The sequence below is a fragment of the Corvus moneduloides genome, chromosome 2 (genome assembly GCF_009650955.1).
Source record: "Corvus moneduloides isolate bCorMon1 chromosome 2, bCorMon1.pri, whole genome shotgun sequence".
In the NCBI taxonomy this organism is placed as follows: Eukaryota; Metazoa; Chordata; class Aves; order Passeriformes; family Corvidae; genus Corvus; species Corvus moneduloides.
Window position 1 is genome coordinate 5,278,776 of NC_045477.1, and position 25,280 is coordinate 5,304,055.

The window sequence follows — 25,280 nt, forward strand, 5'->3', positions numbered from 1 at the left end:
AGCATGCATTTACTCCCTCAGGCTCTTACTTACTAAGTGGTTTGTTTTTCTGCCCAGGATTTGCTCTGGACTGGCTTTGGTTGTTTGGGTTGGTGAGGGCTCTGCCCTTCCAGGCTTTAAAGCAGGGATGGTCCATGCCTCTCCCCTGCCCCATCCAGAGCTGGGGCTTGGGTGAGCAGTGGGTGCCTTCTGGAGCAGGCAGGACATGATGCTGGGGAGGCAAGTGCTCTCTCCATTTCCACAGGGCTGGTGGATGCTCTCCAGTGACACCAGGACCATCCACATTTGGCCTTGCTGTCACATCCTGCTCCCTGTCCAGGTGCTCAGCCACAACATCCATCACATGCAGCCTAAGCAATCCTTCTTAAATTTTCTTTGGAAAATCCATTTCTTGATGGATTCTGTCCAGCTGGGCCTGAAATGGTGGTACAGGCATTTGTTTTTATTTCAAACATAATTTTATACCGCTACTCCCGAAGTAGCATCAGGGTTTCACTTAGTTGCATTTTAACTGGCACAGCCCCCAGCACTGCCTGACACTTACATTCACAGGCAGGGCCCTTCGGCCTGAAACCCTCCTGGCTGAGGAACGCCCACAGCATCCCGAGGGATGAAGGCAGCCCCATGCCTCTTGGGGCGACGGGGGCGGCGGGCGCTGCATCCTGACCCACGCCCTGCGAGGAAGCCGTGGGCGGTGTGAGGTGACTTAGGAGGCTGAGCAGCCTCCCAGCACCAAGACTTCCCCCTGCGCCCTGCCAGGGAGAGTTTCAGCAGCCTGTGACAGCAGCCAGGCACCCATGGCCTGGCACTGAGCCCCCTGCCTCGTCCCTTGCCTCAGGGGTGGCCTCGGTGCCGCTCGACCAGGGAAACGGCAGGTACCAGGGGAGGAAGCGGGGCAGGCTGGCCTTGTGCTCGGGATTTTTGGTGGTGGCAGCAGGCAGGAAGGAGAGGGGCACGGAGCAGGGTGCTGTGACTCCTCAGGCACCGTTCCCCTAACCATATTCCCCTCTCCTCCCAGCCAGGAGCTACAGGAAGATGATGTGCCTGCCCGTCTCCCCACCGGCGCCGGCGTTGAGGACGTGGCTGAGGCTCGGGCTCTTCGTGCTGCTCTGCCTTGGGATAGGTAAGCAGGACTGCCTGGAGTGTGGCCGTGGGAAGGGGTTGGGTCCCAGCAGCAGCACCCATGTGATGGTCAGCAGGGATGGTGGCCCTCAGGACCCACCTGGTGCCTCCTGCCAGGGCTGAGCCCAGGTCAGGGTTTGGGGTGGCTGGCACTGCACTGGGGAGCCCTGAGCTCTCAGCGTTCCAGGCCCATTGCACCAGGCTGCTGGCTCCCAGAGGGGCATGGTGATCTCCCATCCCAGCCACGGGGAGAGAAATGAGGGTGTTTTTGGTCAGCTGATGTCTGTGTGGAGCATGTGGCGCAGCCCCTTGGGCTTCGGTTTCAGCAGCGGGGGTTTCTGCAGCTTCTGCAGCTTTTTGGATGGTTAGAAGTGGGTGCATGGTGGGAAAGACAGGGAAAGGTGGTAGCTTGGAGTGCTCTGCACCTCCTGGGCAGCTCAGCACAGAGCAGAGTGGGTTCTTTCTCCACCAACACAAATCCCTGTTGAAGTCCTGCCTGGGCTGTCCCCTGTCCTTTTCCGAGGACTTGCCACAAAGCTCACACAGATCGCTCCTGTGTGATGAGGCTTACATCTTCTCAGATGTGTGAAGTGTTAACCTGGAAACCACACAAAATTCACTTCTGAGCTGGAGTTGGTCGTGGATGCAAAATAAGTTGTGCTTATTGTCAATTTTAGTGTTTCATTGCAGCTAATGATACTCTAGAGCAAACCTGGGCTGAACTGAGGCTTTCGTTAAAAATCAAGTGATGCAAAATTAGGAGCTTTTCATGCTGCTGTTGTGAAACTGGGAGATATTTGATGCCGGGTTTCATTTTGAGTTTCAGTCTCAGAATTTTAAAACAAAACTTGGAGAATTTAGGAGGCAATTAATCGCAGAGCTCACTTGTAAAGAAAGCAACAACCTCAAATGTCGCTCTGGGATTTCTGCTCTTCCTCTTCCCTTCAGTCCTTCCCCTCCCTCTGTGCTTGCGAAGCATTTGTCAAGCACAGATGTAATTTGCCTGTATTTGCATCAGGCAAACAATCTATCATGAGCAGAACTGTTTCTCTCTCAGTACTTTAAGAGCTTGTGGTATGTTAATAGTGTAATTACGAGCATATGGTAACTCGCCAGTCATGTAATTTCTGTGAAAAGGATTCTGGTTCCTTGGCTAAAGGATGTATAGCTGGATGTATAGTTTGATGCATGCTAATATCCACTACTAGAAATAGGAGCTTGGTAATAGAAAACTAAGTGTTCCTATATTTGTACTTTTGGGGCATAATTTTTGGATGCTTCTCATGCAAAATGTTTGTGAAAGTCCCAGTGCCTCAGAAGCAGGGGCTTGGCAGACTGATAAGAGCAGGACAGCTGATGCACTTATTTCTCTCTCTGTGTGCACTCACACACACTCTGAACCATTTCTCTCTGAAGATCAGCATTCCTACATTAGAGCTCCTTGAACATACGTGGTGCAGTACCCACAAAGGACTGCATTTTAAAAGCTTTACTGGTGCTCTTGGGTGATGTCTTCTCAAGGCTGCCCACAGGGACCACTAGGACTGAGTTCTGACCTAGTTGTGGCAAAATAGTGGAGCCCTGGGTGTCTGCCATCCCCCTGTCAGTGACCTCCCACACAGTACTGAGCGAGTCACCACAGCTGGCCTTTACAGGGTCGACCCCACGTGGGACTGCTCATGACCACATCAAGGCACAGTCAGGGCTGGCTGTCCTTGGGTTAGCCCAGGTGTCCTGATGCTGGCACACCTCACTGATGTAGCACTCCAAAAAGTCAGGTAACATTCTAGGATGGAAACAGGTGCCCTCTGTAAAGCCCATGTGAGCGAAAGAGTAACAGAGGGAATGCCAGGCTGAATTTTCACATCATAGTAGTGGAAGGCATTAATGGGGAACTTAATTAAAAGGGATGGTTTGAAGGTTGTATTTCATAGGAAATTCATCTATGTGCAAGCTACGTAGATCCATTTATTTTCCTTTGAATTGAATTTTGTTACTCTGACGTTCACCTGAGGTGCCCCACTGAAATGCCAGTGTAATTTAGAGCTGCTTCTGGGATGTCATCTGCTGCTGGAGACACTGATGTCCACGAACAACACCCTGTTATCTCAGCACAAAGTGGCAGAAGAACCTTGGTTACACAACAACCATGTTTTTTATTTATGATCTGAATGCACTGCTGGTATCCCCGTGGGCTTGGTTTTGTCCTGCCATTGCACCTTCACACCTACCTACAAACTGTAGGATGTTCTCAGTCCCGGCTTGTTATACTAGAAAAATGTAGCTTGAAGTCCCTCAGTGTGACCTTTCCCTGCTCTGTGTGCAAACAAAGCATAGACACTGACTGCAGGGACCCGGCAAGCCTGGCTTTGTGTCCATGGAGTATTTTTAAATTTCCCTGGAGTCTTTTCTTCCAGCTGGGGACCACTTAGCTCTTGGTTTCTTCCCAGGGGTGAAATTTTCTGGGACGTTTTGAGGAAAATTCCCTACAGCTTTTCTAAGTTACTGGAGAGTTGGGAAGGGAGGGGGAATATCCATTTCTGTGAGCAAGCACTGGCTCACAAGTAACTCACTCTGGGAATCCCCTTCCCTAGTGTTACTCCCAGCAAAGCGCTCAGAACTGGGTTTCAGAAAGGGACAACAAGGGCTGAGAAAGATTCCCTGTTTTGTGGCCACCCCTAAATATTGAAGTGTCTAGCAATGAACTTTAGGTGCTTGGTGTCTAATTTCTGTGCCAGCTCTGGTACGGGTTGTGCTGGGGCAGATTTCATGGCGGAGATGGCAGAAATTTTTCTTTACGTACCGGATTTGCCCACTCGATCACTGGATGCAGATTCAGTTTCTGACTTATTCCTCTTAGTGCCTTCAGCTGTTGTTTTAATCTCTTTTTTCAGATGAGTTTCTGTCTCCTTCTGTTCCAGGCATGCCAGGGAAAAAAAGTCTTTATTTAAAAGCAAGGGCAGCGGAACTAAGGAACTCCTTTTTTTCTGTCTGTCAGTCTATCCAGAGTGAAACCTGCTGTAAGAGCTTGTCTGGAGAAACAGAAAACCAGCTAGAGCCTACTGCTTTTTCTTATAGACTCTTTTATTTCTTCTGTTGTGTGTTTTTTAAATGAAAGAATTCTTGAGGAAAAAAACTCACAGAAAATTAAACTTAGACAAGCTACATTTTTACACACAAAATACAGTTAAAAGCCTAATTGCCAAGTTTGTTAAGGCTGTGGGTCAAATGTTCCTTTCACCCACATCATTTCCTTTTTCCAGTTAGATCACAATGAACCCAGATAGCTCCAGTGATTTTGTGTTGCTCTGACAGCAACAGCTTTTTTTGCATTTCTTGGATCACTGAGACATTTGTATCCTTTTTGCAGTGTGCACGTTGGGCATTCCTGCATTTAAGCATGCAATGTTCGGGGTGGATGCTTTTACTAATTGGGGTAGATAACCAGCAGAAATTATGCCCTCACACCTTTCCTGCTCATTGCTTAATTCTGAGTTCCAAGTGTGGTTTAATGGGGGTAATTAATCTGACATAAATGACTGATGTTATCCCTCTGCCTCTCTTGTGGTGAGTTAGTTTTGTCAGAGTCAGTTTGTTTTTACACCGATGCCGTGCACCCCGGAGCGGGACGGATGCAGGCAGGCATCACAGTTGAGGGGTACAAACAGGTCATTGCCACCAAAAGATGCAATCCTGCTCCTCTCTGGCTATGTTATCCTTCTCTTCTTTGCACATGTCTGATCCTTGGATGATCTACTTCACCTTCCAGCTTAGCAGGAAGTTTCCTTTTTTTCTTTCTTTTTAGGCTGATGTATTGAACCAGGCTCTGGAGAGCCCTGCAAGGGGGATTGGAAGGGAAAGGGGAGCTAGATCCGCTCTACTTCTGTGGGGGAGGCATGAGATCAGTGAATTTGTTGTCTGGCTGCATCCCAAGGTTGTGCCAGGCTGGGGGAGAATTTCCACAGTCAGAGAAATTCTCATAGAAGTATAGAGTTTGTGTTGGAAGGGATCTTAAAGGTCATTTTGTTCTAACCTTCCTGCCATGGACACTTTCACTAGACCAGGTTGCTCAGAGACCTATCCCAACTGGCCTTGAACACCTTCAGGGCTGCTACATCCACAACTTCTTTGGGCAACCTGTGCCAGCACCTCACCCCCCTCACAGTAAATAATTTTCTTCCTAATATCTGATCTAAACCTTCCCTCCTTGAGCTTGAGGCCATTCTCCCTTGTCCTATTGCTACATGCCCTTGTGAAAAGTCCCTCTCCAGCCTTCCTTCAGGCTCATTTTAAGCACTGGAAGGCTGCTCTAAGGTCTCCCTGCTACCTTCTCTTCTCCAGGCTGAAGGCTTCTCCTTCCTTTTAAACATGTGTTTCCCAGTATAAATACTGTGCACTTGTGGATGTGGTATCTTTCCTAGGGTGGCAAGGCAGGTGTGCTGGACGCAGTGAAGTCTGTTCACTTGGCAGAAGGAGGTCAGTTTTGTTTTAAAATAGATTAACTTTATGTTTAATTGTAGCTATTCTGTCCCTTTGGAGGGGCATCACCACTGGGAGTCTCGGGAGTTCATTTGAGAATACGTAAATCTTTCCCAACTCGGAAGTGCCACAGGCTTTGCTTCTGCTTTTTCGCTGTTATGCTTTTAAAATATCATTGGTCCCAGGGGACTCTCTGACTGAAAAGAAAGTGCTGAGTGATGGCTAATGGTGACATTTCTACCTATCCTGCACTCAAAGGACATCCACCTTTTTGGCGAGCTCCAATTTCCTCCATATCACATAAAAAAAGTTGTTAGAAAAGAGGATTGAAGGAAGTCTCTCTGCACACCGCTGCTCTCGGCTTAGCAGCTACCCTCTGGTGCCGTTTTAAATGCTCTGCAGACAAGGATTTGATCCCTGTGCCGGGGGAAGTGCTTCAGAGAGAGCAGAGCACGCTGTCAGACACTGGTTCCTAAAAGCAGAGAGAGCCCCTTCCCTGCGCCGCCCTGCCCTCAATCCTCCCGGATGGTGCCTCCAGCAGCACCTACCCGAGCCTCTCATTTCACTCCCTCCACAGCTTCTGTAGCTTACAGACCCCTCCGGACTGCTCTGGTCTCGTTTCCTGAGTGTCCTCCAGTTAATTGCCATTCTCCACTGTGCTTGTATCTGGGGCTGTGTAATCTCTCCTCCAGCCAGTCCTCCAGCTGCGGGGTGACTGTCAGGGCTGTCTGCAGAGCATCCGTGAGTCGGTGCCTGAGCACAGACCAGTTTTTCTAACAAGGTAATGGCTGGCAGCCCTGCAGCGCTGTTAGCTGCGCTGGTGAGTGTTGCTATGGCTGTGGGCAAGAACTTCAGCAGCAAAAAATAATATATATATATATAAATTTGTAATTTTTCGACTTTGAAGTGGGCTTATGTGAGAGGTATCATGCTTGGTTTTCCTAATTACTGGGCACTTTCACCTTTTATCAGTCTCAAGAGAGGGCTGGCTGCTTGGGGAGCATGTGGGACAGAGATTTAGTAAGCACTGAAGAAAACTACAGCCTTAAGCAGTGGGGAGGACCTCAATTTCAGAAACTGTGCTGTGAGGACAGCAGCATGCATGGCAGTGGTATTGGAGGAATTAGGAAAATTATCTGAGAACATCTTCAGCTGGGAGATAAATATAGAGGAAGTACAAAGTGAGCCTGTCAGCAAGAGACAGAGTCTGCAGGGGAAAAAATTAACAAATTTATTTTTGTCTGACTTTGTGACAAATCTCCCCCACAAGCCCATCTTACACAAATGCCACATCTAGTTTCTGCCCCCAAACTGGGAAATCGAAAGAGTGCTGAGCAAGATACAGGAATTTAATCTCTAAAGGAACTAAAATATGCAAATCTTCTCCGGACATCCAGATTTAGTCCTCCCTCCCCCTTTTTTTATTCTAGCAGGGTCACATTCCACAGGCTGGGAATGGAGAAAGGGAGAAGGTTCAGAAGGACTCTTCCTTTTGCTACTTTCTCCAAGTCAAAGACATCCTTCTGTCCCCACCGCTGTATGTCCCTGCTGGTTTGCAGCACGGGAGATAAGGGAGGTCTCCATCCTCTCCTCCCTGAGCAGCTCCCATGTGGAGCACTCTGCAGCGGGGGAAAAGATTTAAACACGATCTAGTCCCCATCCACAAATACCTCTGGTTCCATATCCAGCTCCTTGCTTGGATCTGACCTCCTGCCTGGTGCCAAGATGAGAAAATTGCAGGTGACTTTTGCAGAGTTGCGATTTAACTCATGTAACAAACTCAGCAGACTGAACATAACCCGGGCAGCGGACTTGTCCCAGGGTGACTCAGAAAGCAGGAGATCCTTATCTCCACAAGTATCGAAACTTGATCTGGAGCAAGAGGTGCCAGCTAGTTGGAGCTGCCCCAGCGCTGCAGCGAGCCCATCTACCAAAGTATTTCAGATTCCCGTTTGTCTTCTCAGGTGCTAATTGCAGATCGTGCTCTGCACGGTGGTTTTCACAGCCACTTCATGGCTTCAAGGATTTCTTCACTAAAGGTGAACATGTGCAAACACACACAAAATAAATCAGCATTAAAATGGAATGAAGGCTGCTGATGGAGTGGGACACCAAAACACCCTGGGAGTGTTATAATAATTGCCAAATCAACAGTATAGAGCTGGGCAAACCAAGGTGACTTTTGTTTAGGAGGGATGTGGCAGCATGAAGATGGGTAGCACTTAAAACCATGTAAGGGGTGCCATGCCCTTGCTATGCTGCCCCAAGCTGGGCACCCCGAGGTTACAGCACAGAAGCAAGCAGGGATGAACTTTTAGAGAAACCTGTTCAGACCATTTCCCTACCTCAGACCTACCCTGACATCATCATACACTAGGATTAATCCTGTCACAGGGAACTGAGTGGAATCACTGCTGAATGAAGTGCATTGCTGGTTTTATTTGGGACACCTTCTTTTCTGCTCCCCTCTCTAACCACATTTGGGATGAAGAAGGGAACTTGGCCTGCACAAAACATCTGGGTCTGCGGCTGCTTTGCTTTCCCAACGAAGCCTAGAGAAGCAGCAGGCCCATGGTTTGAGATCTAAGGTTGAGCTTGGGGTTGCGTAAGGGGAAAGGGCCACTCCTCCTTTTTAGGTCTGCCAAGACCTCTCTGCATGCCTGAACTTGCTGGAGGGGAGTCTGTGAAAAAGGAGCCTCAGAGGCTTGTCAGGCCTGGGTTAATCTTGAAGTAAAGAAATTCAGCCAAATTAAATTTAATAAAGAAATAGATTTTATTCCACGGCACTTTATTTATAACAATCTGCAATCACAGACTCTGTGAAAACAACAGCCAGCAGGGCCTTATAGCACCCCCTTTTCTCTCTTTCATGCCATCTTTCTTAGTGCACAGGGTCTTACAGCGAAACACAGAGAAAGGCAGAGGTTTTATGTTCTTCTGAACCAATGTCTCCACACAGAGGTTATCTGGGCATCTAACAGAATCTTTCTGTCATCAGTGTATTCACAGGAGTCACTGATTTAAATACAAAGCATGTCATGTATTCCCATGTAGCACAGGATGTCTGCTGAATTTTGACTCCATGGAAAGCCTGGGGAGAATCTCATTCCTCATTGGTAAAATCACCTGTTATAAAGAAAAGATCAAGGAGGAGTGTCTAGTATTTGAAAGATTCAGCTTTTCAAAATGTCTTGATTTTTCTGATGGTCTGTTTTGCTTGGAAATCCCTGTAAAATACTGCATTGCCCCCAAAGGATAAATCATGCGAATTTGGGGTGTGTGCTATTCACAGAGAGGTCTGAGCTGCAGAATTACCTGCAGAGTAGGAATCCCAGGTGCATAGTCCTAGGCAGAGTCAGTGATGTCATTAATTGATGAGTAGAGATACCAGCTGCTGTTGCAAAGATAAATAGGGAACCAGAAGGAAAAAAAGCAAAGCAAGGCTCAGAAGGGCAGAGAAATGGGGAACACAGGGGAAGAGAATGGCTTTGGAACTTCTGTTCACCAGGATTTATCAGGAGGTTTCCAACAGTTTGATGCTGCTTCTCCAGAGCATTGCTGGGTCTTTAGCTGCCTTTTATTGTCAAATGTCTCTGCAAGACTTCAGTGCCAGAGGAAATCTGCTCTCATGTGCTGTCTGACTGCATGTGCGGTCAGGATAACAAAGCTCTCTGTGGCTGGGGAATTTCTGAGTCAAGGCTTGGGCAAAGAGTGCAGAAAACAGGGATACAGGCTCAACAGCTCTCCTGACTCTTGGAGCAAAAACAGTTCTCCTCTATACTCACCTTTCTGTTCCAGTTAGCCCTGTATGGGGAATCTGCAGCACAGGCATGGTTTGAATGAAGCAAGCTTTTCTGCCCAGGGAAGAGAAAGTCAGCCCTTCCAGCAGTTCAGCATTGCCACATGCCATGGGCTTCCAGTGGCAGAGTGATGTGTGTGTGCAGCAAGAGAGTGGGTGGGCTTCAGAGGGGTAGGAAGAGGAGGGATCTTTTTCTAGAAAAGTCATTAAAGATTATTTCCATGTTGAATACCTTCCCCACAGCCTGGCTGCAGAGAGCATTCAGCACAGAGATGGCACAGAACTGGGTTTTCATTTTTGCTTTGCAGTTCACCTCTAAAGTGAAAGGGGACTTTTGTAGGGCTGAATGACTCTTCATGGACTTTGGTTCCTTCAGGCTTGCAGCATTCAGGTTGCAGTTTCAAGGGTGCAGAGCCTTTTAAGGGTAGACATGACATCAGCAGGAGTTTCCAGCCCCTGCACGTGTACTCCTGAGAAGGTTTTTGTTCTTCTTTTGGTTGCAAAAGGAGACTCTGAGGGGCAAGTAGGGAGAACCTCATGTAACTCATGATGTGATGTCACCCTGACATTTACTGTACGCCTACTCTTCCTCTATTGCTGCAAAGGAAAATAGAAAATGGTCTTTATCAATCCCAAAGTTTGACTGGATGTTTGTCTGGCTGCTCTTCTGAGTCTCTCCAACAATAATAAGAGCTGCACTGTGAGAACAAGCAAAGATGTGGTCAAAGATAAAAACACACGTATATACAAATGCACACAGAGGTGCAGGAGAAAGAACTTCAAAAATCACAGCCTGAAGTGGGCTGCTTTTAAGGTGAAGAGAAGGAAATGCTTTCTCACACAGCAGGTAATCAGACTGCACAAGTTGCCAGAGGATGTTGTGAAAGCCAAAAATATATGTGCATTCCTAAAAGGGCATTCCTTAAAGGGCAAGAACTCTTCCTGCAGGGTAGGTCTAGCAGTAGCATTTAAAAAGCTGATGTCAAGAAATCCCCGAATTTCAGGCTGCCAAAGGTTGGCAAGACAAGGCAGTTTTTCTCCTGTGTGGAAGAATTCGTTTTTCTCTCATTTTGCTACCAGTTGATGGCTGACAGGGGTCAGTGTGCTGAGCAGCTCCTGGTCTGCCCCAGTTTGGTTTCTCAGGATCTGCAATGCATTAGAAGGGGAAGTACAGGTAGTGGAGGGAAAAAATTGAAACTTTCCCTTTGGAAGACCAGTGGAGTGTCTGAGTGGAGGGAAACCAGTTAAATAAGAAGTTGCTCTTTTAATTACATATTCTATTTTACTTAATTAATATTAAAACATTCTGTAGTGTCACCAGGACCTCCACGGTATTTTTTGGTGTGTTTCCTACAGATTTAATGTAGTGTGTAAGTGGGACAGGGGTGGGTGTGCAGCAGGGGAGGGGAGTGAAATTTATTTCACAGAATCACAGAATTGTTTAGGTTGGAAAAGACCTTTATGATCATTGAGTCCAACCTTTAACTCAGCCCTGCCAAGTCCACCAACAAACTGTGTCCCTAAGTGCCACATCTACATGTCTGTTAAATGTTCTGTCCCAGGCTTTGTGTCTGGGCTTTACTCCAGCAAGCAGCCCCAAGATCCAGCTGTGGCAGGGCACTGGCTGAGCCTCTGCTTGTCTCCCTCCAGCACTGGCAGCTGTAGGATTGTGATCGAGTCACCGGGCTGTGCCACAGGGGTCGTGCTGTGACAGCGGCCCCAGGGTCTGTGAGTCACCCCAGGGTCTGTGAGTCGCTGCTAAGCAAATGAGGCCTGGCAGGCAACCAGCTTGTGGCTGCCTTGGACACCGGCTGAATGGGAATGTCGCAGCCTGAGTGCTGCACTTTGCCTCTGGATAGCGTGGCTGCAGTTAGGCTGCGACTATCACGAGGCAGACGGCATCAGCCAGACTTCGCTGGGGGGGTGGCAGTTCTTAGGCTCAGCTTTGTGCGTCGCTCAGCTCACATTTCAGGCAGAGGCTTTGCACGTTGGCTCTCCCCTGCACCGATGGGTGATGCTGTGTTGTCCCCATCAGTGACACACCACCTGTCAGGACTCTCCTGCTTCCTCTCTCAGGCATGTTTACTGAGATGTGTTCTGCAGGGAAAGAAGAGGGAATCTGAATCTTTTCTGTCCTGAAGACAGCTATTTCTGTGGGGAAACACGAAAGGTGGAAAGGATTTTAGGTGTGAGAAATAAGAGCAGGCTTCAGAAAATAAAGCAAAAGGATTTACCTTTGTCTATGAAAACTAGAAGAAGATACAGTTATGCAGCACCAAGGACATTAAAACAATGGGTAGGGTTTATAGGTTTGGCCTAGATAGATTTTGGAGTTGCAAAAAAATATGCTTATCTTAGCAAGATAGGTAAGTTTAAGCCTTATAATGGGATACTGTATATTGTTATGTCAAGGCATAACAAGTCAGTATTGTATTCAACAGCTGTACGTGCGCTGTTATGAATGGGTTAAGACAGCTGTCTGTAACTTTTAGAAGCATGCTGATTGGATAAGAAGCTTTTGTCTTTGTCTTTGTGGACAAACGGGACAGGGAGCCTGGTCAGGGGCTCCAGGAGCCTTTTATTATTTTATTCTGTTATCAATCTCACACACCGAGTGGAGACAGAGTTGGTACAAAGCTCGTGCTGCCAAGGACATCCAACAACTTCCTGATTGCAAAGCATTTTTAAAAGCTTCTTATCCAATCAGCATGCTTCTAAAAGTTACAGACAGCTGTCTTAACCCATTCATAACAGCGCACGTACAGCTGTTGAATACAATACTGACTTGTTATGCCTTGACATAACAATATACAGTATCCCATTATAAGGCTTAAACTTACCTATCTTGCTAAGATAAGCATATTTTTTTGCAACTCCAAAATCTATCTAGGCCAAACCTATAAACCCTACCTGTTGCTGCCTGTTTTGAGCTTCCCCTCCCCCCTCCCAAAGACATGTGCTCATAGCTCCTTTGTTCCAAGTGCGGGCAAAGCCAAATGTAACTCAGACTCTTCAGCAGTGTCTGATTGGCCGCTCACCCCGGGTCCGCCCCCAGTCCTCCCCTTTCCCCTTCTCCTAATAAAAGATGGTCGAGGGGAGGAAAAGGCTCTCTCTCAGCTCAGCTACTTTCCTGTAAACATCTCTGGTCGTCTGTCTCATTTGAAGGCTTCTAACTGCAGGGAATTGAGCGAGCAGGGAGCTATATTTCTCCCTCTTTGCTTCTGCTGATGGTATTTGCTCTGCAGCTGATTCAGGTACCGATTTTAGAGCTACTAAAGTGCTAGATTGCCCGTGCTACCTCTCAAGGCTGCTCGAGGCTTTCTAAGGCATTGAAATACAAGCGCTAGCCGGTATAAAGCTGAAAAGATACCTTCCGCACCTACCCATTGTTTTAATGTCCTTGGTGCTGCATAACTGTATCTTCTTCTAGTTTTCATAGACAAAGGTGAATCCTAAATCCTTTTGCTTTATTTTCTGAAGCCTGCTCTTATTTCTCACTCCTAAAATCCTTTCCACCTTTTGTGTTTCCCCACAATTTCCTTGTTTTTCTGCTGTCAGTCAGTGGAGTGTAACAGATTCATATCCCACTTCCAACACTGGAGATGAGTGCTGAGGCAGCGAGGCTGAGGCAAGCAGGACAGACAGAAGCAACCTGATCTTCTGGACTAACAAAGCTGGGTGCACATCATCCCCAGGCTTGCACTAACTCAGGTGAAAGCCCAGCCATCTGCCCTGTGGTGCAGCACAGGGCTGTGTGTTCATGCTGGGTCACCTTTCAGCAGCAGCAGGAGCTCCTTGCTAGGCTGCTCCCTCAGATGTCAGGCCCTGTGAACCTCTACCCACTGGAAAGAGGAAGGAGTGGGAAAGCAAGGCTGATTGTGGGAGCAGGGTGCTTAGAAGGGGAATTACTGCTCACATGGTCAAAGTTGTACCTAATTTCACCCTGCAAGGGTCTCAGCTTATTGTTGTTGGCACATGGCTGTACTCCAGGTATGGGACTGGCACAGTCACTGGCCAGGAGTCAGGGAACACCTGTGCTGGGTTCCAAGTCATCCCAAGGCAGGCCCATGGGCTTTCACAAAGATAAATTTGTACTAGCTAAACTAGGCAAAGCTGTTCATTTGCTAATGCTGGAAGGCTGATGATAGTGTGGCTGCAACCTTTGTTCATCATTGTAGGGTTGATTCTAGTTTCTGGGATCTTTAAAGTTTTGTTTTTTTTTTTTTTCTTTTACAAAAAGTAACTTCCAAAAATCCCCCAGCCCCCCTGAACAAAAAGTCCACTGTGGCCCTGTTAGGTATGCAGGGAACCCACCAGGGAATGACACAGATTTTCCAAACACTGGGCTCTGAAAAGGGAGAACAGAAGAGATAGCAGTTTGTGGATGTGTGTTTCTATCCCTGTTTTTATAGGGGCCAGCAAAATTTCTGTTCAGACAAGCAGCTCTCCTGCCTTTGCCTTCAGCAATCCATGCAGCAATCCTTGTGTGCCCGCTGGGCCGTGATCCTGAGTAAGAGTGGGGCACGATGTTCAAGGCAATGCCCAGGGAGGGCTCCCCTCAGTGCAGAGCTGAAGCTGTAAAACAGCTCGGTGGGTGATGAGGGATGTGAGTAGTCAGAGCCAAAAGGGGTGAGCTTTAGGCAAGAGACCTGGCACAAGGCTGTACCACTGACTCCCTGACTTCTGTTTATCCCTCACCTGCAGGCCAAGCACTGGAGAAGAAAGTAGTCAAAAGCAAAGTGGGGGAAAAGGTCAGCCTGCCATGTTGTCATGAAATCCCCATCTCAGAAAGCCTACACAAGTACCGGGTCTACTGGCAGAAGAACATTACGGACGTGGTGCTGGCCTACTCAGAGGGGAATATGATCTCCAATCACAAGCGGTACCAGAACCGGACAGAGATGGACCCCTGGAACCTCACCCTGTGGATCTCCCCCATGGAGATCCTGGACAATGGCTCTTACCAGTGTGTAGTTCAGCGCAACTCCGTTGTCGTGTGTGACGAGTCCGTCATCCTCTTTGTCACAGGTAGGTGCATTGCCTCCTGACACCTGAGGCTCTCCCGTGCCAGCTTCTGGGGGTAAAGGACACTCTTCCAAGCTTATTCATCCTGTAGCAGATAGACTTCCACCAGGAGGGCTAAAAGAGTGCTGAAAGTTGTGTTAACTGCTTCCATTCCAGCAGCCTCCCTTCTTACCTTTCTGAAGCTACCCCAGGTACAGAAATTTCTTTCCTACCACCAGCTCAACCTTCTCCCCTTGCTGCCTTCCTCTTGTGAAAGGATCCCTCCTGGGACTCTCCCCAGGTACCACAGCTGGTGGGTGCCTGAGGCAGCCCCTGCTGTCTTTGGGGCAAAGCAAGACCCAGCCCTTGGTACCTGTCAAGCATTCAAGCCAAAAGAGGAATGGTGTGGCCATGGCAGCATCCCAGCCCTGAATCCAACCCCCTGTGGGGCCCAGGCTCTGTGGGGCTGGCTGCACCGCAGCTCAATAGCCTAAGGTTGAATTCCTCATGTAGCTTTGAGGCTTTTTACATTAAAGAAACCAAGTTCCTTTGCTCAAAATGAACCCGAATCTTCTCTTAGAGGCCACAAAATGTTCCATTGACATTTTCCATTTCCACTGGTATTTTTGTGGCAGTTGATCTCAACCAAAGACAGCGGTACTGGTGACATATATAAATATATACATGCATTTGAATACCTTTAACAGCAGAGAGTTACATGAATCTTCCAGACAAGTCAGTGAAGGAGCATTCCACATCTGGAAGGAGATTTGGCAACAACAAAAAAAAGACAAGCTCCTGGGGTTTGGCCATTTCCTGCTGGTCTGAGGGCATTGTGGGCATATGTGCAAGGAGACAAATTTAGTGATCTTTCTGGGAACTGGTATGAAAAAAGGGAAGTGTACTGCCAGCACCCTTTTTTAACTGTGAGGGGTGAGGAGTTAACTGCATGAAAAACATAAAACTACGGATCTCTTTTCCTGTCCACAAATACTGCAGTTTCTTTCCAGCCAGAAATCCCCTTGCTGTCTTAACAGGCCAGCTGTAATAATTGTGGCAGACTTCTGCTCCCTTTGGTGAAGTGGGATCAAGCTATGTGCAGATCAGGAAAGGGAAATGCTGGAATCAGGTTGGGATGTCTGAAGGGATTTTCCAGACTGGATGGCAGTGTCATATTGCTCAACTGACAGTAGGCCTGGAAGGAAAGCTGTGTCTCTCCTTGCTTGCCGCTGGTCAGCCACGCAGTGTTGAGCAAGCTTCTTTCGCTAGTGACTGGTTGCTTGGTATCCTAGACCATGGGCAGCAGAAACCATGGAAGACATGGTGAATGCCCTGTGGGGGAGTCTTTGCTTTGATCGTGGGAGATCGAGGACTGCCACCCTCGCTGTGGCCTGACAGAAAGGTAACCAAATCTCTCTTGCTCCAGCTGACTTCAGCAAGCCCAACATAACAGCAGAAGTGTCCGCTGATTCCTGCGAGTCAACTGAGATGGTGATAATATGTTCTTCTCACGGAGGTTTCCCCAAGCCCAGGATCTCTGGAGCTCTCGACAACATGTCCATGGAGTGGAATGCCACCTGGGTGTCCGAGTCCAGCTTCAGCCCATACAACGTCACTGGAAAGCTGGTGCTCAATGTGACCAAGGATGTCAACATCACTTGCTCCGTTGAATACAATGGCTTTGCAAAGTCCACCAGTTTGCTTCTGAGTATGTTTTATTAATGTTTTTTGTAACAAAGCCATTTTGTTTAATCTGCTGAGTTGCCTCTGAGAATGCAGTAGATTTTCTGCAGATGTTCATGCAAGGATCACCCAATGATCCTGCCTGTTAACTACACACCAAAATATTTTAAAGGCTGGAAGACAGGCGGGGTGGGAAGGGAGAGTTACAACAGTGACTGACAAGCAGAGGCAGCTGTCTTCCTGCTGCTCTACTGCAGCTGGGCTGAGAGCTGAACTGGATCCTGCTGTGATCCAGTAATGTGACACTTGGTGGATCCCAGAGGCTGGGGCTGCCACCATCCAGTGCCCCTCTGTACCAACATGGCCTTGCTGCCAGCTGTGTGACACAGGCCTGGTATTTGGATGGACTTGAGAAGCGCGTGTGCTTTAAAAGCCACAGATTGCACTTTGAAAGAATTTCCTAATTTAACAAGCATGTTTGTCCCTGCTTCGGTGAAAGAAACTGTCAGCTGGGGTCTAGACAAAATTCTGCTTTCAAATGTAACGTAGGGTTAACTTGTAGGAAAAGAATTCCATCACTGAGCATGGCTTAGAAGTGATGGCATAATAGATAAGTCTGTGCTTTGAAAAGCTTGAGGCACAAGTGGAAACAGCACGAGGGAAGGCAGCACATGACATTCCAGATGTTTTGCAGCAGAAGGGGATTTGCAAGAAAATTTGTAAAACCAAAAGGATTTTTTTTAATGTTGTTACCAAAAAAGTATTCTGAAATGTCTCTGGGTTTGATGTTTTTACTGTAGAGGTAAGGGCACCTTCAAGGGAAGATAGAGAAGCAGTATTTTTCCTAGGGAATTGTACCTTATTCATCAAGGTATCTTATTCATCTATCTCACTAAAATCAAAGGGGCTTGTGGGGAGAGGTGCCATTCAGCTTCAGAACAAATGCCAGGAACTAGTGCTTTATGAATATTGGCTATTGCTGGATGTAGAGCATAATGTCCCTAATGAAGGGAGAATAAGGTTATGAATAGCTCACTACATAGAAAAAGAGAGCAACAAAAAAACCCAGTGATCAGAGGAGGGTGCAGTCAACAGTGACAGCCACAGCAGTCACAAAGCCCCCACTTTTTGCCTTTTAGGATGTGGAACCGCTCCCATTTTGGTATGGTGTAAACGATGCTCCAAACAAACCTTTCATGAACAGTGATTTTCAGACAGAATAGAGCCTCTGATAAATGTATAAGGCAACCCCTACAGTGTGAGGGGAGGGCTGAACAGCAGATCAGGCTCCTAGTCTTAGGAGTGGAATGATGCTTACCTTGCCAGATGCAGATGATGGAAGAACTGAAGGTCTGTGCACATAGGTCTGGAGACCTATGGACATGCAGGAAGTCCTGTCCTTTACAAGAATGGCCCAGTATCTACTCTAAAATCCCAGTGGTAGAATAGGATTTTCCACCATCTCCAATGGTGAAAAGCCAAATGCTTCAGACCCACTGAAACTGAACTCTGCCACAGCACTCTGTTCCTGCCATGCAGAAAAAAATTTCTATTCTAGCCTGTTTAATGCATCATTCTCCTTCACCTGTGAATCCAAAGGGGAAAGAAAATAGATATAAATCTGATGAAAACAGTAAGGAAAGCTGCAGAGTACCTCTGAGAACAGAAGCTTTCTAGCTGTGGACTCAGACTTTTCCACCAAGCCTAGGTCATTTCCCTGAAACAGCTTGTGTGTTTTTAAATATTTCCTGTCACAGCCCTATTCTGGACAAAGACCCAGCTTTTTACATTCCATGGATGTGTTAAAAATTTCAGCCCATAGCAAATGTGGGTGGATGGAAGAAATTTAGGTGCCAGGTTTGTTTGCTTGTTTATTGAGTAGGTCCATTTTCAGGCTGAATATCTGAGTTAGAATTTGGCCAGAAGCACTGAAATTCACATACCTGCCCTTACATGAAAATGCCGGTGTCTTATTGGGCCCTTTATTTATGTTTTATTTCTCCTGTTTCAGAAAAAACAAACGACTGCTTTGTTCCTCCTGTGCCTCCACCTTATAATGTCATTACTGCTTCAATTATCATCGTTATCACCTTCATTCTGGCTATCACCCTGGCAGCAAGATACCTCCCAAGGCATGGTAAGTGCAGCTTCTTTTTCAAGAAGGTGTCTCTTAGTGCTGGTGGAGTGTCTATGTAGGATACACATTAATAGAAACTTTACTGTCACACTAGGTATTTCTGTACCTTCTTCTCATTTTTCTCATTTCCTTTTTTTTTTTTTTTTTTTTCTTCAGCATCCACTGTCACAAAATCTAAGTCTAGCTCATGATTTTCCTACATTTTGTGTTCAGGCAACACTCGAGTTCAGGTTTGAAAGTGAAGAGGTGGTGGGGAGTTTTGACAGCAGATCAAAATATTTCCACAATCAGGGGTGATGAAGAGGTTCACAAAGGTTCCTTTTTATGTATTAAGATGCTTTAAGATGCTCTAAAATGCCAAGAATCTTGGTGATCATGATAGATATGGCTGAGCACTGAGAGTTTCAAAATTGGATCTCTCTCCACACCCTGACAATCTCTCAGAAAGTCACTGAGCCAAAGTAACAAAAATACATAGTGTTAGGGCCACAGGATGGACTTCAGCATAGCAATGTCCTACTTTTATGAGAACACCAACCAGGAGAGTTAGATTGTATGGCTAAAAATGGCACAGGTAAAATGTCTGGTCCCATCCTATGAAGTCCTCAGTAACTCCAGACAAGTCTCCAAGAGTTTTTCAATGGCAAAGGGGACTTCAAATATCTCAGGGTTAGCTGGCAGTGGAGTATTTTTTTTTTTTCTTCAATAAAATCCTATCTGTTGGCTGTTGCTCCTAATCATGTCTAAGCTGACCTTGCCAGAAAGTCCCTGAAGATGTGGGCAGACATTTAATAGATTTATAAAGGCAGGTAGGATGAAAAGCCAACAGCAGTAGATGCCTTATCCACACCCTGTGAGCAGCTTTGCAGAGCAGGCCTGGAGAATGACAGCACGCCTTGCAAACACCTGAGGATAAAAAACACCCAGCTGAGACCTGTCAGGTCACTGGGGACGCCATGTCATGGGACAAGAATCCCACACTGAGGGCCCTATCTTCAGGCCACTTACACCATCTGGCCGTGGTGTAAGTGACCACTTGGGACAGCTCATTTTCTGGGCAGCAAGGACTCAGTCCACTTACAGACACCTGTACGTTTGTCATGCTCATGTCTTCTAATAGCTCTACTTCAGACAAGTTCACTCCCAAGTCAGAGGTGTGGAGGTCTCATTACTACTTTTCTTTTCCCCTCCTCATCAACCACATCCCTTCAACGTGAACCATTGAGTCAAGCTGGGCTAATTTCCTTTTAGTATTTCATCACAAAGAAAGGAAGCTTCTGGGACGCGGTGACTCTTGGTCACCCCTGTGCCCTTATGACACCAGTGCCAGTTCTCCTCCCCTGCTGTTCCCTGGGGCTGTGTCAACAGGAAAGCAACAAGCAGGCTGAAACCAAGAAAATCACAGTTGATCACAGCCTGTGCTGTTAGCTGCATGTATAATGAACTTCTAATTATAGGAGAATATGAGCTAGAATCGGAAGATTTGGCTCTCAGCAAATGTAGGCTGGAAATTAAAAGGTTCCTTGCCATTAAATTAGCAAGATTCCGGAGCACTCTGAGATAGCCTTTTATATAGGAACTGAATTGCTTTTAAAGCAAGTGTAAAAAGCATACCCATGTGGTAGAATGCAATCACCTGCAAACAGCATGGCACATGGCTGCATTAACTGGAATTTCCCTTTTAGTCCCACTTCCATAATATTCACGGGGAATGGATTTGCAAGTGTCAGGTGGTGCTATTTCGTTCAGCCACTTTCCAGACTAAGCATGGAAGAAACTGTAAAAGAAACTGTAAGAAGCGTAAGAAACTGAAGCCAGAGCTTCCATCCAACTTTCCGGTTTGTGTAGTCGTCCCATTTCAGTGCTGCTGTGCATGGCCACCTGTCTGGGAAGGGAAGTATCTGCCCTAAGAGTGCTTCCTGCCGGTGCTGCTGCAGATCACCTTTCAAGAGCTCTCGTGGCACCTCAGAATAGGTCTGAGAGTACCTCTGTTGTTCTGGGCTATGGAAAGCTGAGTCATGAGTTGCTAAGAGTGGTTTCTGAGCTCGAAAAGCCATGCTTCAAAGAGCTGAAGTGTGGGAGGGAAGAATAGAAAGGCAGAGCAAAACAAAACGGAAGTAAGAGTTCTCAGATGCTTGTGATTGTTGTGGTGAGCAAAACAATCAGGTGCTTTGTTGAGGTTCACAACCGCCTACTCGGAGGAGCTCACGGCCTATTTTGCAGTAGTTTAAGAATGAAAACACAAAGCACCACGATTAGAAGTCAAAAATAACTTAGGATTCATGTTGCATAATTTTGCGAGCGCAATTGCACAAGATTCAACTTGAACTACTAAAATTCAGTCATGGATGGTGAGATATTAAAGGGATCTGCTTGATCTGAATTCCTCTTAAAGCACTGAAAGAGTTAGTTTGTTTTAACACCGGCATTCTTTCACTCAGTAGGTAAACTGCATTTAGTGGCATGTAACTTCCATCATTATTTCCCCTTCTGACCTTACCTCAGCATGTAGCAACCTGTTTTTGTGCCAGGCTGAGGTTCTAGCTCTGTGCTAAGGAGAGCTGTTTTATCCATACGACACTATATAGATAATATTTATTTGTAACAGAGCTTTCTATCAGATCAGACTTTGACCATATTCAGATGTACTGCAGGGGTGAATCCTGCCAAGTTAGAATGGAAGTCACTAGACCTAAAGGATCTCATTTTCTTTAATTTCTTTTCTCCTTTCTTCCCTCTCTCAGTTATACTCAACTTTGTTGAAGAAGACATTTGGATTCAGCATTTTTGTGTCTTCTGAGATTCTAAATACTAACATGGGATCTTTTTTTTCAGTTTGTTCTCACTGTTGTAAGGGCCAGAATTCGGTGGAAGAGGGTGTGAAAGACTCTATGAAGGCACGCTTGAGCGATAAAGGGACAGCTGAAACATCATCTGTATGACCAGATTGCATTTGCAGGTAGTTTTCTTTACTCTTATCCTGGCAAAACAGCTTCTCAAATACCATTAGAGGCTCGTGCAATGTTAGCTCAAAACACCACAGCTATCAGGATCTGCAGTGATCCCCTGCCATTTGCCCCTGTGCTCATTTTATGGGCTTTCCAACTAAACACTGGGCAGTCTTTTAGTGCCTGTCCTGTTGGGCTAATTTTTAAGTAACTCATCGCTACCACAGGTGCCACTTGTGGCTTCACCCCCTAGAGGTTCCAGCTGATTCCCTGTGAGCCATGTGCCTGATCTGATGCCTCAACATGGGAGCATCACTGATGATAGAAATTAAGGATTGACCGAATGGTGGTAAGGGAGGGGGGAACAAAAGAACAACTCCAGCTTTCCCAGTATGATCAGCCTTGCCAGTCCACTTCTGAGATACCTCCATTCCTTTCAGCAGCTGGAGGAATGGAGAAGGAAAAGTCTCCTCCCTCAAACTTGCCCAGAAGACACTCATATTTTAAAAGGAGTTACTTTTGAAAATGGTGTGTTACAAAAGATGGGCTGGGGAAGTCTGGCTTGTCATGGTTTTATGATTACAAAGGATTATATTTGCTTTGGTTTGAAAGCTCAGCAGTTTTCGGGGCTGTGTCCTCCAAAAAGACACTTAAGTGAGGAGACTTAAGGGAAGATTAGCAGCTAACTGGTCATATTCACATCATTATCCAGGTGACTGCATTTCCTGCTCTCACCGCAGCATGCAGAATTGCCAGGGTAATGCCTGCGGAATTGCCAGGGTAATGCCGTAGAGCAACAGCTGTGGGGTCCTAGAAGTTGCGATTTTGTCACGTTGTGCACTGCAGAAATCTAAACGTTTAATAGTTTTGAGATGGAAAGGAGAGGAAACTCTCATTCAGGCCACTCGTCTCATTTCCAAACCTGACCACCCACTCATGTTTTCCTCTGGGGAAGGCCCTGTCTGGAACAGATACTAAAGCTTTGGTTAGAATGAATTTTGGGGAGTTTTGTGATGGGAGTGGCAGGAGTTCACCTACAGAACAAACCCATTCTCTTTTGTTAGAGAGGTTTGCCAGGATTTTCCTCTAGGTGGCTGGTGTTTCCCGACTCCAGTGCCTGGGACAGCTTCTGTGTGTGGACTGGGATGGAAACTGTGCTTCCTTAGTGGCCGACTGCCATCTCGTGATGCACCGAGCCGTGTCCTACTGCTGCTTAAACAGGGAAGCACGTTCGTTAGTCATCCTCACTCCGTTCCCAAGGTTTTTGCAGGGAGCGCTGGGCCAGGCTGCAGCTCACTGACTGCACAGTCCGCTCAGAACAGCTCCGAGTTTAGGGAACAAGAGCCCTCTTGTGGAGGGCTCTCGCAGGTGATACCTGTTCGTCGGCTCTGCAGCATTACTGGGGTACATTTAAGGTGGGAGAAAACAAAAAATCAGTGAAATCTTTTCCTTGAGTCCCTCAGGTTCTTCATGCTGTGCACTCCGCACTGCAGACTCCACTGTTTGTTGTACAACAATGCTTGCTGCATGGACCCTTTGGCTCTCTGCAAGGGGGTGCCAGCAGGAGAAAACTCTGCTCACCACAGCTGACAACACAACCTCCTGTGAATGAATGCAAACCCCCACCCATGCCACGGAAGCTGTGGGGTGGCCTTGTTACATTGGGGTCGCTGGGATTCCAACTGGGAGGACCCTCCGTGTTCCTGCAGTGGGGCAGAAGAATGGCATCAATGGCACACCAGGTCAAGACTTCAGGCACCTCTGGCTTGATGCTGCCTCTGTGAGAATCAGGGGCCTGCAGAGCCCTAGCAGGGAGCCCATGCCCACCTACCCCTTCAGTAACACGGAGCTGCCCTTTGGGAGACCCCAGATCCCAACACGTAATCTTGTCAGTTTGTGCCTCCATGTTGCGACTGGGAGCAGCTAAAACTTCTTTTCTATTCAGCCTCACACAAGTATCTGTTCTTTGTGCTGGAGGACTTTGGATTTGAACTTGACCATTACAGATACGCATCCCTTCTCTCCTAAAGATGTAATAATGGGACACATATTTCATGCAAAAAGCCACCTTGGAAGTGAGCCTGTATGCCTCATGCTTATTTGCAGCGCTACGAGACTTTTTAGGGAATGATAGACTCTGACAGCACCCCTAAGAGCTGATTAATATTGCTTATCTACAGCAGTGGCACAAGTTCTCATAACCATTTTCTCCTGGAAGCACAGCCTTGCCAACCCAGGCACTGAGGTACGGCTCCTCCATGCAGTTGCTGTGTGAGGGCACACAACCTGTGCACACACATGGCCAAGCTTCCATGTGCATTCCTTCCCACCCACACCTGTAAAGCCCCACTGGAACTTGTGTGTCAGTCAGAGGTTATCTCGTGTGTATCTGCTGTCATCAAATGTAACTCAGGCCTTGCTTCGTAAACATGGGTCTGCTTCTGTGTGTACATCTGCCGTGGGATACTTGTTAGGGAAAGCTCTGCAGATTTTTGGGAGTCTCTCACAGCAACGTAAGGATATTTACTTTGCACTGAACATTGCTGCTTTCTGCCAGTGTTCTCTCTACCCAGCCAGGACTAGAAGGAATTTCCCTACAGGATGCTAACATTGGACAGGACTCATCTGATCAGGGTGACATTCTTGCCTACTGTGTAGGAAAAAAATATTTCTCATTTTGAGGGGAAAGGAGGAAAATGCCCCAACCCCCAACAAGCTTCCTAAGCAACTCTGCATGCTGACCTAGCTCCACCGTGCCCTGAGTTTGGCTGTTATGTTTTCCCTTTTGCTCTGCAAGCTGTACCCATTCCCTCACTGTTCTATCCATGTTATCAGGGCATACCAAAGCATCTGGAAGCACGATGCCCTCCTCTTTGTGGGATGTGTTGTTACTTGAGCTGCTTATCTTCCTAGGGCACAGCAAAGACATATTCCATCCATTTCACTTTTTTCCTAGTTGGTACATATTGAGAAACTGCTGGAGAAAATAGGAGGATTAAAAGTGGTTTATAGAATATTGAGCTCTGAGATTAAGTAAAAAATAAGACACTGCTACCTTTCTACTCCTGCAGAGTCACACTGTTCCATCATCTTTTTACTGCTTTCCCATTGTACCAAGCATAATGGGAACTTCAGAACATTCTTACAGAGGAGTTTTTGATAGAGAAAAGGAGATAAGCTGGGGAATAAGGAAACAATTGCACTTGTGTGTGTTCTGGTTGCAAACAGAACACAGGTGTTTCCAAAAGGCAGCCTGACCCTACTGCAGGACTTGCATGAGTGATGTGTCTCACACTCTTCAGGTTTCCTGTTCTTTCAGCCTCTGCTTGCTCCTTCCAGCACAAACCACCAGCTTCTTGCAGGCTGACCACCCTCTTTTGGCATTCACTTCCAACTTTGCTCATTTCCAACACCATCCTTCCCTATAACCACACTGCAATTCCACCTTGCCAGCCACACCACAGCTCTGCCAGTTGTACCAGCATGTTTTCCCTCTCACTATCTATACCGTGCTCTGCTTCTGCTCCTGACCAGTGATTGTGCAGCCTCACCAAGAAGGGTTTGTCTTTTGCACTGTACCAAACCTTTCTACATCACCACAGACTCCAGTAACACTTTCAGTAACTAAAGGAAACCAAAAATTTCACTGACAAGTATGTCTAGCATCGGGGGGTTTTTATATGCTTGATGGGCAGGTTATTTTGTTAGTTTTTCCTTAAGCACTAACATTCTGGATCATGTTTTCTACTGCCTTATGCTGTATTCAGTGAATTGCACACAAATGGTTTCTGTGAGACCCTCTCAGCTTCATATCTGTGTCACTGTAGCAGGTGAGCTGCTCTGTTTACCATGGGTGTTTTGTATATTATGTTTTTTCCTGGGGTTCCTCCTTTAATTGTATTAAAAAATTAATTGTAAACTCCATTTCCTTTCCTTAGTAATAAAAGATGTCTGTCTATGTGCTGGAGAGTGGTAGAACCTCTCAGTTACTCACATTAGCCCCAGCCACCATTTCTCAGCATCCAGGTAAGTGATGCAGCTGTTGACAAAGCTGCACCAGGTACAGCTGGCATCAGGCCACAGTTCTGTTTGCTGTGCTGACAGCAAT

At 46.8% G+C, this 25,280-nt stretch overlaps 1 protein-coding gene across 4 annotated transcripts; it reads left to right on the top strand.

The window, feature by feature from the left end:
- The first annotated feature begins 717 nt into the window (after nucleotides 1-717).
- LOC116438030 (T-lymphocyte activation antigen CD80-like) lies at nucleotides 718-25,141 on the top strand. Of its 4 annotated transcripts, none has more exons than XM_032096586.1 (7): nucleotides 718-875; nucleotides 1,019-1,123; nucleotides 14,105-14,428; nucleotides 15,831-16,112; nucleotides 18,099-18,224; nucleotides 21,060-21,186; nucleotides 22,636-25,141. In XM_032096586.1, the coding sequence occupies exons 2-6, from the start codon at nucleotides 1,036-1,038 to the stop codon at nucleotides 21,164-21,166; spliced, it is 927 nt and encodes a 308-aa protein (XP_031952477.1). In that variant the 5' UTR covers nucleotides 718-875; nucleotides 1,019-1,035; the 3' UTR covers nucleotides 21,167-21,186; nucleotides 22,636-25,141. The 4 variants fall into 4 exon arrangements, with proteins under 4 accessions (XP_031952477.1, XP_031952469.1, XP_031952460.1 ...); XM_032096578.1 differs by having other exon boundaries at nucleotides 21,060-21,183; nucleotides 22,628-25,141; XM_032096569.1 differs by having other exon boundaries at nucleotides 1,023-1,123; nucleotides 21,060-21,183.
- The last annotated feature ends 139 nt before the right edge of the window (nucleotides 25,142-25,280 follow it).